The sequence below is a fragment of the Felis catus genome, chromosome C1 (genome assembly GCF_018350175.1).
Source record: "Felis catus isolate Fca126 chromosome C1, F.catus_Fca126_mat1.0, whole genome shotgun sequence".
In the NCBI taxonomy this organism is placed as follows: Eukaryota; Metazoa; Chordata; class Mammalia; order Carnivora; family Felidae; genus Felis; species Felis catus.
The window spans coordinates 15,331,000-15,346,735 of NC_058375.1; the positions used below are offsets into that span (position 1 = coordinate 15,331,000).

Genomic DNA, 15,736 nt, shown 5'->3' on the forward strand with positions numbered 1-15,736 from the left:
TTACTCTACTCTGAATCCTTAGTACTGGTGGGAGAAAAAGCTGTTATTAAAATTCAAAAATTAGGACCACTTCAGAGCTATAAATGAAAATACAGGCTCAGTTCAATTCTAAGGCTGAAAATAGCTCTAGAACAAAGGAAAGAGTCTACGTTAGTTAGCATTTATTAAACAGGAAAGAAAGACTTGTAAATTTTGCCATTTATCTAAAAGGAAGAAAGTATTAACTCCAGTTACCTAGGAACTTAGGTAGACAGAATGACATCTATACATGACACGAAATGTTTAAGACGGTAAAAGCTACTGGTATCTATAAATCTGTACTGATCAGAATTTTTCAAGCTCAGATTAAAATATCTGCAATCATATTAAAGAGATAACTGCACAGATATTTTTAAATTAAAGTCCTAGGAAGATTTTATATATATATGCATTTGTAAGAAAGCACTGAGGTAAACCTGTTGGTTAAATCACAGTTCCAAATCCTAGTATCCAGTACATGGTTATAGAACCACAAAGTGCTAGGAAAGAACCTCTTGGGTTTCCTCAGCTGTAAAATGCAAAACAATTGAATAAAGATGAAGTCTTTTCACTTTTAACATTCTCTAAGGCTCTGAAAGCATCAAGAAAATAAAATTCACATCAATATAATTCAATACGCTCACCTTGTTTTAGATTAATTTTAATTAAGGATAATCTTAAATTTTAGCTTAACATCTAATTTCATATTTTTTCCTCATGAAATACATACAAAAAAGTCCTGACTTGAGTCTTGACTAATTAGCCTAAGGGACAGACATACCCCCTCTTCCCCTATTCCTCACACCCCGGAAGGTGGGGAGGCTTTGCCTCAGGGTAATCTTCCAAGAGGGGTCTTGCAAGCGTCTTTTCTTTTTTTAAAAATGCTGGGGCACCTGAGCAGCTCAGTCGGTTAAGCAACCAACTTCAGCCTAGGTCATGATCTCTCGGTGAGTTTGAGCTCCGTGTCTGTCTCTATGCTGACAGCTCAGAGCTTGGAGCCTGCTTCAGACCCTGATGGAAACAGACCTGAAGAAATCAACAACCCTGCTCTATAATTCTAAATAGGACCCTCTGGCTGTCCATGTACAAATTCATTTTAAGAAAGACAATAGCTTATCCCTCGCCACTAAGAGTCACTGTTCATTGTGACATCTCATTCAAAACTTCTGAGAGAATCCACCTTAACCTAGATATCTGTTTAAAGTTTAAAACATTTTCCACACTACTGAAAAATACTGTTGACTTTCTTTTTCTTCACGTAATCTACGCCTAACGTGGGGTTCAAACTTAACAACCCTGAGATCAAGAGTCGTATGCCCTATGTACTGAGCCAGCCAGGCAACCTGAAAAGTACTATTTTTAAGTCAAAAGAGAATGCTAATCAGAAATTAATTTATTAAAGATGAAGAACAAGGTGATTTAATTCAATGACCACTATCTTTATTGAAGACAATATTAAAAAAAAAAAAAACATACCTATATGCTTCAGGGTAGACTAATGATGTAAACTCACTAGAGCTTACAACAGAGTCGTCAAAATGACATTTTGAAAGATAAGACTGGTTTGTTTACATTTTGTGGTAATCTTCAAATTCTTCGTGCAGGAACTTACCCACTTAGTGTATAGATTACTTATATTATTGTCTGAGCTTTAGAATCCAACTTAACTATTATTATTAACACTATAAAACTAACAAATGGTTAGAATTTAAGGTTTCTAGTTATCAAGTTTATAAGAAGCTCTTCAGAAGACTGAATGACTTTGTAATTTTCACAAATAGCAGGGAAGGCTGTGTCTTTCCTAAAATACATTATCAATCACTAGTCTCCAACATTTCTCTGTCCCTATACTCTGGCATAGGACTCTCTCCCAAGTTATAACAATGCTTCACTGTAAGAGTAATTCTTAAAACAGGAAAAAGAACAAAGGTAGTAGGGAGAGAAAGAAAGGTATATAAAGTAGTTCATTAAAAAAATTAAGTGATTTTGAGACATCACCCCAGCCTTTGGAAGCAGACAATTTGGGGAGCCTTGCCTATACAGCATCATGTATTTATATTTACCCTATAGAGTCCCATAAAAACTTTCAGGCATCTAGCACTTTTTGTTTTTTTTGAGAGAGACAGAGGGGGGTGGGGAGGGAGAGAGAGAGAGAGAGAGAGAGAGGGAGATACACAGTCCAAAGCAGGCTCTAGGCTCTGAGCTGTCAGCACAGAGCCCGATGTGGGGCTTGAGCCCATAAGCGGTGAGATCATGACCTGAGCTGAGGTCGGACGCTTAACTGATTAAGCCATCCAGGCGGCCCTCTAGCATTTCTTAATACAGAAATGTTCCTTGTGCCTTATTGCTATCAACAAGAGAGATGTAGCTGAGATTGTGATGCTGAGGGAAAGTAACAAAAATATTCCTTCTTTCCCACTTTAAAACATTTTTTAATTTTAATTTTTTAATTTTTTAGTGTATGTTTACCTTTGAGAGAGAGACAGAGTGCAAGCAGGGGAGGGATAGAGAGAGAGGAAAACACAGAATGTGAAGCAGGCTCCAGGCTCCAAGCTGTCAGCACAGAGCCCGATATGGAGCTTGAACCCAAAGACCATGAGATCATGACCTAATCTAAAGTCAGACGCTCATCTGAATAAGCCACCCCAGCGCCCCTAATGTTTATTTTTGAGAGACAGAAAACATGAGCAGGGGAGGGGTGGGGGGCGGGGGGAGACAGAGGATCTAAAGCGGGTTGTATGCTGATAGCAGAGAGTCCAATGTGGGACTTGAACTCATGAACCTGAACTCTGAGATCATGATGCGAGCCAAAGTCTGAAGCTTAACCAAGTGAGCCCACCCAGGTGCCCCTCCCACCTTAACATTTAAAAGCTGAAAGGGAACTCTGGAATTACTTAGTACAATCCCTCATTTCATTGATGAGAAAAGCAGGGGTTAAAAGGACTTAACAACATTGTGATCTAAGGTCATAAATCTAAGTGACAGAGCGGTGACGTGGAGCAAGTGTCCTAGCAGACTCTATGAGCTCTACCCACACACCTAGGCCTGTGTACTGTGATCACCTGCAGGGGCACACATATATACACACCTAGGTTTTTTATGTTTTTGAGATATAAAATCTTCAGGAGTTATTCCACAGATCATTTTAAAACTAAGGAAGCAGGGCAATTTCAAATTCAATCTACTATTTACGGTAAAAACAGTAGCAGCAAAAACCTGTTTCTCCTCTCCATTCTCCTTGCATAAACCTAATACAGTTTCTCTAAATTAACTTTCTTCTTTTGAATGCCTGCCAAAATGAAACTCATTATCCCCCTCTTCAGATACCCTGATATATACTCCATGCTATATTTTACTATAAATCAGGTATCTAAGCTTGAAGAGCCACCTCTGACTGTTCCCTCTTACACACAGGGGAACCATGCATCCCGTTTAACTGGACAGTACTGGTTCATGCCTGTTTCCCCATCAAAATGATCCACAGCATCCCCATTCATTCTAAAACTGCCCCAATTTAGATGATAAATTATAAGGTCATTCTTTCCGTAATCCTTACTTAGTAACCAATTGCTACATATTTCTCTAAGAGGTTTCCTCTCCCTTCAACTAACTCCCTCATTTATCACCTGAAATGGTAATAACCTCCTTTTGTCTAATTTCCCATCTCCACATGCCACCCTTTTGTACATACTGTCCCTCTGCCTTGAATATCCTTTTCTCTCTTTTCATGTTGTGAACATCAATCTGGGAACTCAGACCAAATGTCATCTCTGCTGTGAAGCCTTCCCAGACGCTTCCAGTCCTTCTCTGCTCCTCCAGAAATATCAAAAACTGCAATACTAATAATACGTGGTGTGCACTGAACACTCACTATGCCCTGAGCTGAAGCAACGTTTAAATATTTTCTCTCATTTAATCTTATCGTACCTATATACGATAGGTTTTATTTTCTACATTGTTAAAAATGGAAACTAAGCCTCTGGAAAATTAAGCAATTTGGCTAACGTTACAAAATTAAGTAGTGGAACTGGGACTTGAAACCAAGTATGTCTGGTTCTGAGCCACAGCTTTTAAATCCCTTCCCTGTACTATCTTACCAGCACTGCCATTAACAGGTTTCTGGGATCCAACACATTTGAGCCTGTGCTGCAATCCTGCCCCACTTGGTCACATCTGTGCCTTCATAATTCTCTGTACACACTTCACAGGAGGACCGGTAATATATATGTTAGTAAGTGTCCTCTGCCTCACTTAAAGAGACTGGGGTGACCTCAAGGGATAGGGAAAGACTTTGCTATTCATAGCACCTGCAACTGTGGCTCAAAGCAGATACACTGTAAGGTCAAAAGCAATAGAGTACTTACTATTCAGTCATAAATTCTCATGCAGAGGATTGTCTCATCTGCAGTCTTAGTAACTAGAGTATGGTTCAGGATCTATCTAGAATTAGACCACAGTTGCAAACTAGCAATCATTAGGCTAAGCCTAATGGATTTTCGTAGGCTGGCACAGTGCTATGTGTTAGAATTAGCCACCAACATTTAAAATAGGCCAATTTTTTACATAAAGATTTTTAGCTTCTTTTGAAACACTGGATCAACATTTTTACCCAATATAACAGACGGGAAGTAGTAAATGACTCCTTTAACAAGAGATGTTCTCTCCTACATTATGGGCACCACTATGAATTTCCAAAAGTGAAGCCAAGAGTCAGCTGCCATCATCATGCTTATGTGGTTGTTCTTGAGATATTTTTCCCTTTAGTACATATGTCTCCGGTAAAAAGGTATGTGTTCATTCCATGAACTTGGAAAGACAACAGATTAATAAATGTGGTTTTAAGTGTAATTACCTAGTAAAATAAACTGATGCCTCATGACAATAGGATGCATCAAAAAGTATTACCAATTATAATTACTGATTGATGGCCTTTACAAATTAAAAGTGGACATTTAATGTCCTTTATGTTTACACAAATAAATATACTTGTATTTAGGCCTGTGGTCCCTGATGAAAAATTAAAAAAAAAAAAAACAAAAAAACAAAAAAACGGACTTCTGTAGTAAAAGGTAACCACAAGAGGGTAGGATATCAAGCTTGGTAAGATTAAGAAAATCAAAACACAGGGAATTAAAATGCAAAAAAATATATTAGCACATGTCCAAGTTGAGAACTGAACACAAGTCAACCAAAGGTTGTCAGGTATATAGCTTGAAAATGATGATGTTTTAATTAACGTGGGGAAAAATACAGACCAAAATTTAACTGTCCTCATCAACCAATTCCAAGTTTTTCTGTAGTATGCCCCTACATAACTGAGTACATAAGTATATAACTTACATAAGCATGTAAATGTTACCTCTCCCATGTTCACTTCTAGGGAAGAAATTAAATAAATTCACAAATCTTTAAGAGACTCTAAACTCAGTCATGTATTTGTGACACCAATTTTTAAAAACGTTTTTAACAACTTTTTTGAACTATGTTACTAAAATCAAGTCAATGGTCTAGCATTCTGAAATGATAGTTAATTATCCATGTATCACATATTTATAAACTGGGCCCTGAAGAATACCTCACCATCAAACCACAAATGAGGGAAGCAAGCAGCCCCCACAACTCCTTAATAATTTTCATTCTATCTGTTTTCTATGCTGAGCTCGCAGTTTAGGTATTTTGAAGCTTTGAAAATCTCTTAACTCCTCTCCATGGTTTATCAAAATTTAAAGTGACCAAGTGATGAAATCAAAATATTGGCAAATTCAGGAAATTCCAGCCTCTACTACAGTTTATTAAACTCCAGCTTCTCCTGGAATGTCTTGATTTCTAAAAGCAAGAAAGTGAACTTTTTGAAGACCATGATAACTACATTCTGTAACAGGAACAAGATGGTGCTTAACTGGTAGAATTTCCTAATAACCCATGTAAATAATTAAAGAAGACAACCTCCAATCAAAAAGCCTATTTGTGTGTCCTAAAAGGTAAGAGGTATGCCTAAGATACATCTACATATGCTCTGAATTACATAGGCATTGGCCCAAACAATACTGTTAAATAACAATGTTTAAATTTTCAACCTCAAAAGTTTTCATGAACATAGTGTACAGCATTTAATTTCTAGGGCTCCATATTGAAACATGAAATACACATTTATTGAAGAGGTTTCCATAGGAACTGCAACTCCTTTTGGTATCATGCAATAGCTCACTAGGAAGAGTGGCAAAAGCTATGCTCTGAATGTGGAAACAATACACAGAAATGTTACCAATAAAAATCTGAAGTTATAACAATTTGTAAAGTGAAAGAACATGTCTGTTTAGACATCATTTGAGGTTCTGAGACAACTGATGGACATGAAAAGTCAGAAAGTAGCCACAGAAAAAAGAGGAGTCCAGCAGAGGTTAGTGAACAAATACACAGCATCATCCCTCACGGCTGACTCTGTCTTACCTGAGGAGGAGTAGGTGTGGAAGTGGGTCTCCCTATGGGTGGGGTAGGATTTCTGCTGCCACCTCCAGACATAATCTCCTCTGTTATGTCTTTCCCTCCCTGGTTTGGATCCCGAATTCTTATCTATAAGGTCAGAATAAGATGGCATATTTAGAGATGGGTATCTGTATAGTACATTTATAGGCATATGATGTATTAAAGGTAAAACCTGGGCAACCTATAAATATCAAAGTTGATAATCACCACATCTGACTTTATTTCAGTCACAGAACCATATGGGGTCATTCAAAGAAATTTGGGACATTAGTTCTGACTTGAACAAATTAGAGTAACAAGCTAAAAAGAGATCCAATTCGCTGAATTTCTAGGTCAAAAAGGCCAAGTATTAACACTTGTCTTATAAGCACTGCCAAATTGACTGATTTTATGTACAATAATTAACATAAAATTCATAAGTAAAATCGTTTTAAAATACATCTTACTCTGTAGAACGAAGTTTTAAGGGTCATAAATGGTTCCTTAACAAAATGAAAAATGTACATATCCTAGTAATTAGAAATAGGAGTTTATGTTGCAGATAGACTTACATATGCATGTAAGAATGCTAACTGTAACAGAGGCTTTTTGAGCAAAGGCACAGAAACAATCTCAAGGCTAATCAAGAACACAGTAATTAAAAAATTATGCTACATCCTTACAATTAAATACCAAACAGACAGTAGACAGAATGAAATAAATCCACATGTACTGAGACGGAATGATCATCAAGAGGTACTGGTAGGTGAAAAGAAGCAAGATGCAGAACAATGTACGTGGTTCTCTTACTTTTTTAAAGGCTACCTATGCTCACTGATATCAGTGGAGATGGTGCTATAAAGGAGAGGGAGCCCCAGGATCTAGGCCTTCCAACCTGTGATGTTGCTGAGACCTAAAGGCCCTCTTTGCTATCCTCACCTCCAGAGAGCAGCCAAGGTAGCCCTGGCTTCATAGAAATAGCAAAGAATTCATTAATAAAACCACCTGGATCTGGAAGCTGCTTTGGGAGTTTTTCAGTAAGATTCCTAGTATCAGCTATGTTTTCAGGTAAAGAAACTTGTTTCTACTACAGTTTCAAATATTGCTTCTAATTCATTTGTTCTATTTTCTTCTACAGTAGCATCTATTATGTCTTTCATTTTCATTCTCTTCTTTATTAATGTTTGTGCATCCTGAACGTTCTGCAAGTCCAACATCTACCATGATGTTTTACCATTTCCAAAGCATACTTTCTCAACTGTAGTGTCTGGCAACACTGGCATGTGCTGTTTATTGTGATGTGTGCACAAGAAACATGTGTCTGATAAGAAAAGAACCAAGTTTTGAGTTTTATTAATTTTTACCGAGAGCACTGTCAAGAATATTGACTAGATGTAAAAAAAAAAAAAAAAAAAAAAAAAATTAAAAAAAAGAAGATGTACTAACTATGATGATATCCCTCCCACCTATCTTATCTTTGTGAATTCCATTTTGTGTGTCCTAATAGGTAAAAGATTGCGAGCCACTCTTCTACAGGATGTCTTACAACCTGAATTTTATATTACTGTATTCTAATTTGCTTGAGTCTGCCTTACTAGACAGATACAAAGCCCCCGTAACCTCTTTAAAATAATTAAAATACATTTTCTAAATTCTGCTATTTCGAAAAAGAAATCTATTCCAACAGGGAGGATTTTTATTGTTGTCATTAATACTTTGCTCAGTTCTCTTCTGCTGATTTCCTGTGGTCAGTTCATATTTGAATGTAGAACTGAACAGGACAAAGTTCAAGGATAATAATCAGTATGTGAAAACTGAGCTCAAACTTCTCCCACTTAGCAAGGTCTTAGCAGACAAACCCTCCCAGTTTCTGAAGAAGGCATGTTGTCATCTGCCATACCTAGTTTAGCGCATGCTGAAAATAATATTAAGCAAATGTTACTTTCTAGTATGTGTCCATACAAATCCTCTGGTCTAGTGGTAAGGACATAAGGGAAGAACAAAAAATGCAGTCATTTGTGAACTGAGATGAATGACTATAGCTGTGGGTAAACTTACTTGACAAATGAGTGTACATTCCATTTTAAAACAGGAAAAATTAAGAAGTATCTCTTACGGTTTTTTTCTCTCTCTTGGCTGGAGGGGGCTGCTGTTGCGTAGGCACTATGATTGGTGCTGACTGATACACTGGCTGACTTGGGTAAAAAGGCGTTCCTAAAGAATTAGAAAAAAATGAGAGGAAGCATTCAGTTATTTTGTCAACCACTATAAGACTACTAATGGCACTGTGTCTCCAAACAAGCAGTTAAAAAAAAAAAAAGTAACAAACAAAAACATTCCTCTTAATCATCTCTATCCACTAGCTCCCCTCTCTCTACTAAAGTGATCATGGAATGATTCCAAACACTGATCTTTTTGTCACCATCCAATATGGAAACAACTAAATAACCAACTCCTGCAGATTGCCATCAGAGTTACCTTTCAAAAAACTAATCAAACTATAGCACTGGTTTTAAAAATCTATTCTGGGGGCCCACCCATTCCCTGCAATGAGATTCTTAAACAAGGGTTTCTGTGAATATGTTTTGTGTGTGGGTTTAGTCAGAGGCAAGAGAATACATCTGATCATCTTGTGGATTAGGAATGGTTTAATTCTTCTCCCTACTGACAGAGAACCACTGTTAGGCTTTTTTCTGCTCCGACAGCAGGACATTTGCTAAGCCTTGATGGCGGCTCCCTGTGACAGTGGTTCTATGTCAAATGGCACTGAGAGGTCAACTAAGATTCACTAAAGTAGAATTCACTGATGACCATAACAAAAGTTACACGGGTACTGGTGAGGGGGATGCCTCCTGATTAGGGTGGGTCCAATAGTGAATGAGATGGAAATGAAGACAGTTCAGCATAGGTAACTCCTTTTCTTTTTTTCTTAAAAAAAATTTTTTTTTTAATCTTTATTTATTTTGAGAGACAGAGTGTGAACAGGGGAGGAGCTGAGGGGAGGGAGACACAGAATCAGAAGCAGGCTCCAGGCCCTGAGCTGTCAGCACAGAGCCCGACGCAGGGCACGAACCCAAGAGCCATGAGATCATGACCTGAGCCGAAGTCAGGCGCTCAACCAACTGAGCCACCCAGGCACCCCAGGTAACTCCTTTTCTTAAAAGTTGTGCTATAATTAAGAGAAGCAAAAAAAATGTTTGTTTGTTTTTTTCCCCTTAAGGACATGAATGAAATCATACACCTATATACTGAAAGGACTAATCCAGCAGATGGGGAGAAAGAAAATAATAATGCCAGAAGGGGAGAAAAGAACAGCCGGAGAAGGAGCCTTAAATGTGTAAATGCTGCAATCTACTGCTCAAGTAGAAGACTAGACTTTGTTAGGAGCACTGATACTGAGTCATGAGAACAAGAAGGAAAAAAAATGAAGGTATGAAGATAGTTAACACAGGCAAACTTTTTGGTACTTTAATAAACAAATAACATTGGCTCTACTATCGCTGTCATCATCAACATCAAACCATCCCCACCATCATCACAATAATCTTCAAGTGGCAATTTCTTGGAAGCAATATGATTTGCAGTACCAGAACTGTGTAGGTCACAATCAAATTTGGAGAAGATCTCAACAGGGGGCGTAATGAGGATTTCAAAAAACTCAATGTAGAAAAACACCATAGCCAATCTTATCTCTGTTTATGTTTGTTTATTTTTGAGAGAGAGGGAGAGAGAGACAGAGAGAGTGAGGAGAAGAGAGAAGGGACAGAGGATCCAAAGCAGGCTTTGTGCTGATAGCAGAGAGCCTGGTGCGGGGCTAAAACTCACAAACCATAAGATCACCACCTGAGCTGAAGGTGGATGCCTAATTGACTGAGCCACCCCAGCGCCCAACAAAATCAAGCTTACATAAGCAATTCTTCACTACCGTATAATGTCACTAGTTCTAAAACTCAGAAAACAATCCCCTGAAATTGGTTTCAAATGCTGCTAGAGAAGCAACACAATCTGCTCACCTTGCCATATTTTTTAAACTAAGTGAAATAAGATCCAAAAGGTGAATCAGCCCTTTAAGAAAAAATATAGATTGTTCTAGTGAAACGGCTCTGAGTCAAACATAACTCAGATAGAGACTGGCATATAATACACATATAATAAATACCAGCTGAAAAAACCTGGTAGCATACGATATCTTACAGAGTTAAACACAGCAGAATATCAAGTCAACTGTGGACCCCAGCAGAGCAGGCAGGCATTCTACCCTACCAAACAATGGTTATCTTTTAGAATATACTAATGAAACTTCTTATATAGTCAGAGGCATTTAAAAACATTTATTTGGGGGCGCCTGGGTGGTTCAGCTGGTTGAGTGACTGACTTCAGCTCAGGTCATGATCTCACAGTTTGTGAGTTCAAGGCCTGCATCGAACTCTGTGCTGACAACTAAGAGCCTGAAGCCTGCTTTGGATTCTGTGTCTCCCTCTTTCTCTCTCGCTCCTTCCCTGCTTATGCGCTCTCTCTGCCTCAAAAATAAATAAATAAACATTAAAAAAATTTATTTTAAGGAGCACCTAGGTGGCTCAGTCAGTTAAGGGTTAGACTCTTGATTTCAACTCAGGTCATGATCTCACGTTTGGTGAGACTGAGCCCTGAACTGGGCTCTGCACTCACAGTGCGGAGACTGCTTGGGATTCTCGGTCTCCCTCTCTCTTTCTCCCTCAAAAACAATTTTTTTAAAAAACAAAAAAAATTTTATTCTATTAAAAATGTGAATAACTTTTGCATACCATTTATCAATTAGGCCTGTTACTCAATGTCCCTGAACTTCTCATGCATGGAATGTAGTAGCACTTTTATCTACATCAGGGGTATGGCAACTAACACCAAGAAGCTAAATCCAGTGCAATGCCATTTATTTTGTAAAGTTTTATTGGAAGACACTCACATACAATATTTTATCTATTATCTATGGTTGCTTTTTCACTAAAATGGCAAGAGTTGGAGCACCTGGGTGGCTTTAGTTGGATGAACATCTGACTCTTGACCTCAGCTTGGGTCCTGATCTCATGGTTCATGAGTTTGAGCCCCATACCTGGCTCCTCGCTGATGGCATGGAACCTGCGTGGGATTCTGTCTCTCCCTCTCTCTGCCTCTCCCCTGCTCTCTCTCTCAAAATAAATAATAAACATAAATAAATAAATAAATAAATAAATAAATAAATAAATAAATAAATAAATAAATGGCAAGAGTTGAGTAGTTGTAACAACAGAGACCAAATGGCCTGCAAAACCTACAATACTGCCCTTTATAGAAAAAGGGCTGACATTTTTTTATCCTGATTCCTGTGGTTCTCCAAACCCTAGTCTACACAAAATGTATTAATGATATATGGCAAAATTTAAACAAGAATAACCACATTATGATAACACACACAGAGACACAACTATGGGCTTGCCAACTCGACATTTTGGAAAGGTCTGTTACTATTTTGAAATTATTTCAGTCTTGTTCCTTTGTTTTTAAAAAAGTCTTCCTATATGAAATGATACTAACATTAAATAGCCGTTTTCTTTACAAGTCTTATTGGCAAAAGTAAAAAATCTAATAGTCTTGTATGTTTCTTCTTTAATTTTACTTTACTTTTTAAAATTTTTATTTGACCAGGACATTGAAAAATCTGGGAACCAATGGTCTAGTCAGCATTTATAGTTCTTCCCATTAATAAAACCCTAAACACAAATGTCAAATAAATGCACTGTACAATCCTGAAAGGCAGGAAGAGTATCTTAACATCTAAATTCTACAAATACCTAGCATGTCACCTTCTTTTTTTTTTTTTTTTTTTTTTTTAATTTTTAAGTTTATTTATTTATTTTGACAGGGAGAGAAAGAGCACGAGCAGGGGAGTGGCAGAGAGAGAGGGAGAGAGACAGAATCTGAGGCAGGCTCCACACCAGTGAGGAGCCCAATGTGGGGCTCGAACTCACAAACCAGCAAGATAATGACCTAAGCCGAAACCAAGAGTCAGAGGCTTAACTGACTAAGCCACCAAGGTGCCCTTGTCTTTTTTCTTTTTTTTTAAGTTTATTTATTTATTTTGAGAGAATGTGTGTGTGAGTGAGTGGCAGAGAGAGAGGGAGAGAGAGAAAATCCTAAGCAGATCTGCACTGTCAGCGTGGAGCCCAATGATGTTTGGGCTCATGAACCTTCAGATCACGAGAAGCTGAAATCAAGAGTTGGACATTTGACAGACTGAGCCACTATCTAGCCATTACTTTAACCCAGGAGCCCCTACCTAACACACTGTCTTATACACTGCAGGTCTTCCAAAAACCTTTCAAAACTTCGAATTTTCTATAGAAAAAAAAATAAACATAGTGGCTAAATATGCAGGTTGGCAAATTAACACCAATTTATCCTGTAATATCCAAGAATAGTAACGTTGGTATACAACCACATCAATAATCAAAATATTAACACTACGCAAATACACAATCAAATTCAACTTAAGATGCCGTAAAGTTTCCTACCTCTATGCATCATGGGGAACAATGAACAAATCTCTCAGTTCTCAGAAACTGAATATCATACCCAATCACCATGAAGCTCAGGAAAAAAGAAGAATGAAAATGAAAGGGGGAGGGAGAAATCACATGATAGAGTTAAAAAAAAAAAAAAAAAGGAAAAGTATGCTGGTTTGAAGCAAGGGAGAATGGGACCTTTTACCAGGTAAATTCTCAAACTTTTTTTTATCTTTCTCAGTATCACTGTCACTGCTAACCACACCTCTTTGTTCCCAAACCTAATTTTTTACACCTTGGGCCATCACCCCTAGTGTTGGCCTGGAAATAATTTTAGTCTTCCTGAGGTACTTTCCTGCTATAACAGGCATCGAAATATTTAAGAAAACAGCAATAAGAGAAAACCTGAAAAATGACATTGAGCAAATAGTACTCATTAGTTATTTTCCCACAACACTGTAAAAACACTGCAAGAATTAGAATTCTATGATCTTGATTACTGAACTTCATGGCAAGTAAAAATAATCTTTGAGAATCACTGCTTCAAGATTTAAACCCAAGAGAGGAATAAAATGTTAGTACACTAGAATGAACTAAAAGCTAAGGACTAAGAACTAAGAATTCTGAAAAGTAGGCAGGAAGGAATGAGACTAGGATTCGATCCTCACCAGTTCAGCCAGAGGAAGGTCCTCTGCCCTAGAAGATAGGACTGCTGTCCTTCAGAACAGAGAATTAGGATCTGATCCCTATACCTGATGCCTTTTATTTTATTTTTTTTTAAGTTTATTTCTTTCTTTATTTTGAGACTGACAGAGAAAGAGCATGGGTGGAGTAGAGAGTCAGAGAGAATCCCAAGCAGGCTCTGCACTGCCAGCACAGAGTCCAATGCAGGGCTCAAAACTCATGAACCATGAGATCATGATGTGAGCTGAAATCAAGAGTTGGACATTTAACTGACAAACCCACCCAGGGGCCCCAATTCTTTAAAAATTAAAAAATTGTGTTAGCCACTTCAGTCCACGTGCACACTTTTACATAATTTAAATACACAGGATTTAGATTAGTTAGCTTTTTTTTTTTTTTTTTTAGTTTATTTATTTTGAGAGAGCAAGAGCTTGAGCAGGGGAGGGGCAGGGAGAGAGAGGAGAGAGAGAATCCCAAGCAGGCTCTGTGCTGACAGCACAGAGGGCACACACAGGGCTCCATCCCACAAACCCTGAAATCAAGACCTGAGCTGAAATCAAAAGACACTTAACCGACTGAGCCACCCAGGTACTCCTCTATATTCACTTTTAACCTGAACCCAAGATTAGGGCAAAAGAGGAAAGAGAGTAAAGGGGGGGCATCAGGATTAGATGGATCCAAGAGAAGATTCCAAGAAAAGAAAATAGGAATGGGGATGTTTTTGGCTTCTAGACCATAAGGATACAACAGCTGCCTCAAGGTGGTATAGCTGAAGAACCTATAATCGATGGAAACTACTAGATCAGAGCTTTTAAGTCTGACAGAAAAGCATATTAACTAGTAGTAATCTTTACAACTAAAATATATGCCCAAATAATGAAGATAATGTAAACTTCCTATGAGAAGACTGGATTATAAATTATGATTCATTGCTAAAATGGAAAACTATGTAGCTTGAAATTCTGTAGATAATAAAATGGAAAGATGCCCAAGAATATATTGTGAGATGGGGGGGGGGAGGGGTGAGGGGGGTGAGGGAGAACCAGGAAGTCTTAGAACATTATAAATTGTGTATGTCCATTTGTATTAAAAATCATTTAAATGTAAGTGAAAAAGTATGTATTGATCTGTTAAATCATTATTTCTTTAGGGAGAGGAGTAGGGAGAAAAATTGGATCTTTCAACTTCATATATTCTATATTATTTGTATTTTTCATCACTAACTTGGTTACTTTCATAACGAAAAATTATTTTAAGACGTTTTTTCTCATCTTAAGGAAACTAGGGAAACAGTGCTTTAATCTGGATGACAAATTGCCTACTTAATGGATATTGGATCTGCATAAGAATTTCCCCAGGAAGAAAGAATATCTAACAAAGGGAACAGACATCAACAATATCTGAGATATAATTGCCCCTCAATATCCTGCTTTTTGTGAAAATAAACAAATACGGTCTGTATATAATAGAAATAAAGCCAAATATGTTATAATATTGTATACACAAATCAGCAAAATACTTCCCTACTTATAAACTCATCTATATTGTTTCTATATATACTGTAGTAATATTAAGAGCAATAAAGGGGGCTAGCACAGATTTATAATAGAATTTTAATGACATTTTCAGAGTCAAAAAGCCATTTCTATTATTTATAAATAAACAGACTAGATTTCATGTATTTTTATTTTTTTTAGAGAGACAGAGAGGGAGGGCACGGGGGGGGGGGGGGGGGAGGGAGGAAGGGGGAGGAAGGGGAGGAAGGGGGAAGGGAGAGGGAGAATCCCAAGCAGGCTCCATGCTCAGTGCAGGATCCAACATGGAGTGTGATCCCACCAATTTGGGATCATGACCTGAGCCAAAATCAACAGTTGGATGCTCAATCAACTGAGCCACCCAGGCACCTCCATACTAGAATTTAGTGAGACATCTTTCAAACTGATTTTATAAATTAGAATATACAATTGCATTCCCTTTGCAACATGCGATTGAAAGAAAATCCTGTGGATTTTAGCATGTTTACTCTGACAGACAATCTCACCTTATAGTTT

The 15,736-nt window shown here is 37.7% G+C and overlaps 1 protein-coding gene across 26 annotated transcripts in view; it reads right to left on the minus strand.

Annotated features, from left to right (window-relative positions):
- The window catches only part of EIF4G3 (eukaryotic translation initiation factor 4 gamma 3), a 314,690-nt gene that overhangs the window by 123,524 nt on the left and 175,430 nt on the right, over nucleotides 1-15,736 (minus strand). For all 26 annotated transcript variants that reach the window (XM_045035239.1, XM_045035237.1, XM_045035236.1 and 23 more), the window contains 2 exons: nucleotides 8,600-8,697; nucleotides 6,469-6,591 (listed from right to left, as the gene is read on the minus strand). In XM_045035239.1, coding sequence (XP_044891174.1) covers nucleotides 6,469-6,591; nucleotides 8,600-8,697 — 221 coding nt within the window. The remainder of the gene's footprint in view (nucleotides 1-6,468; nucleotides 6,592-8,599; nucleotides 8,698-15,736) is intronic.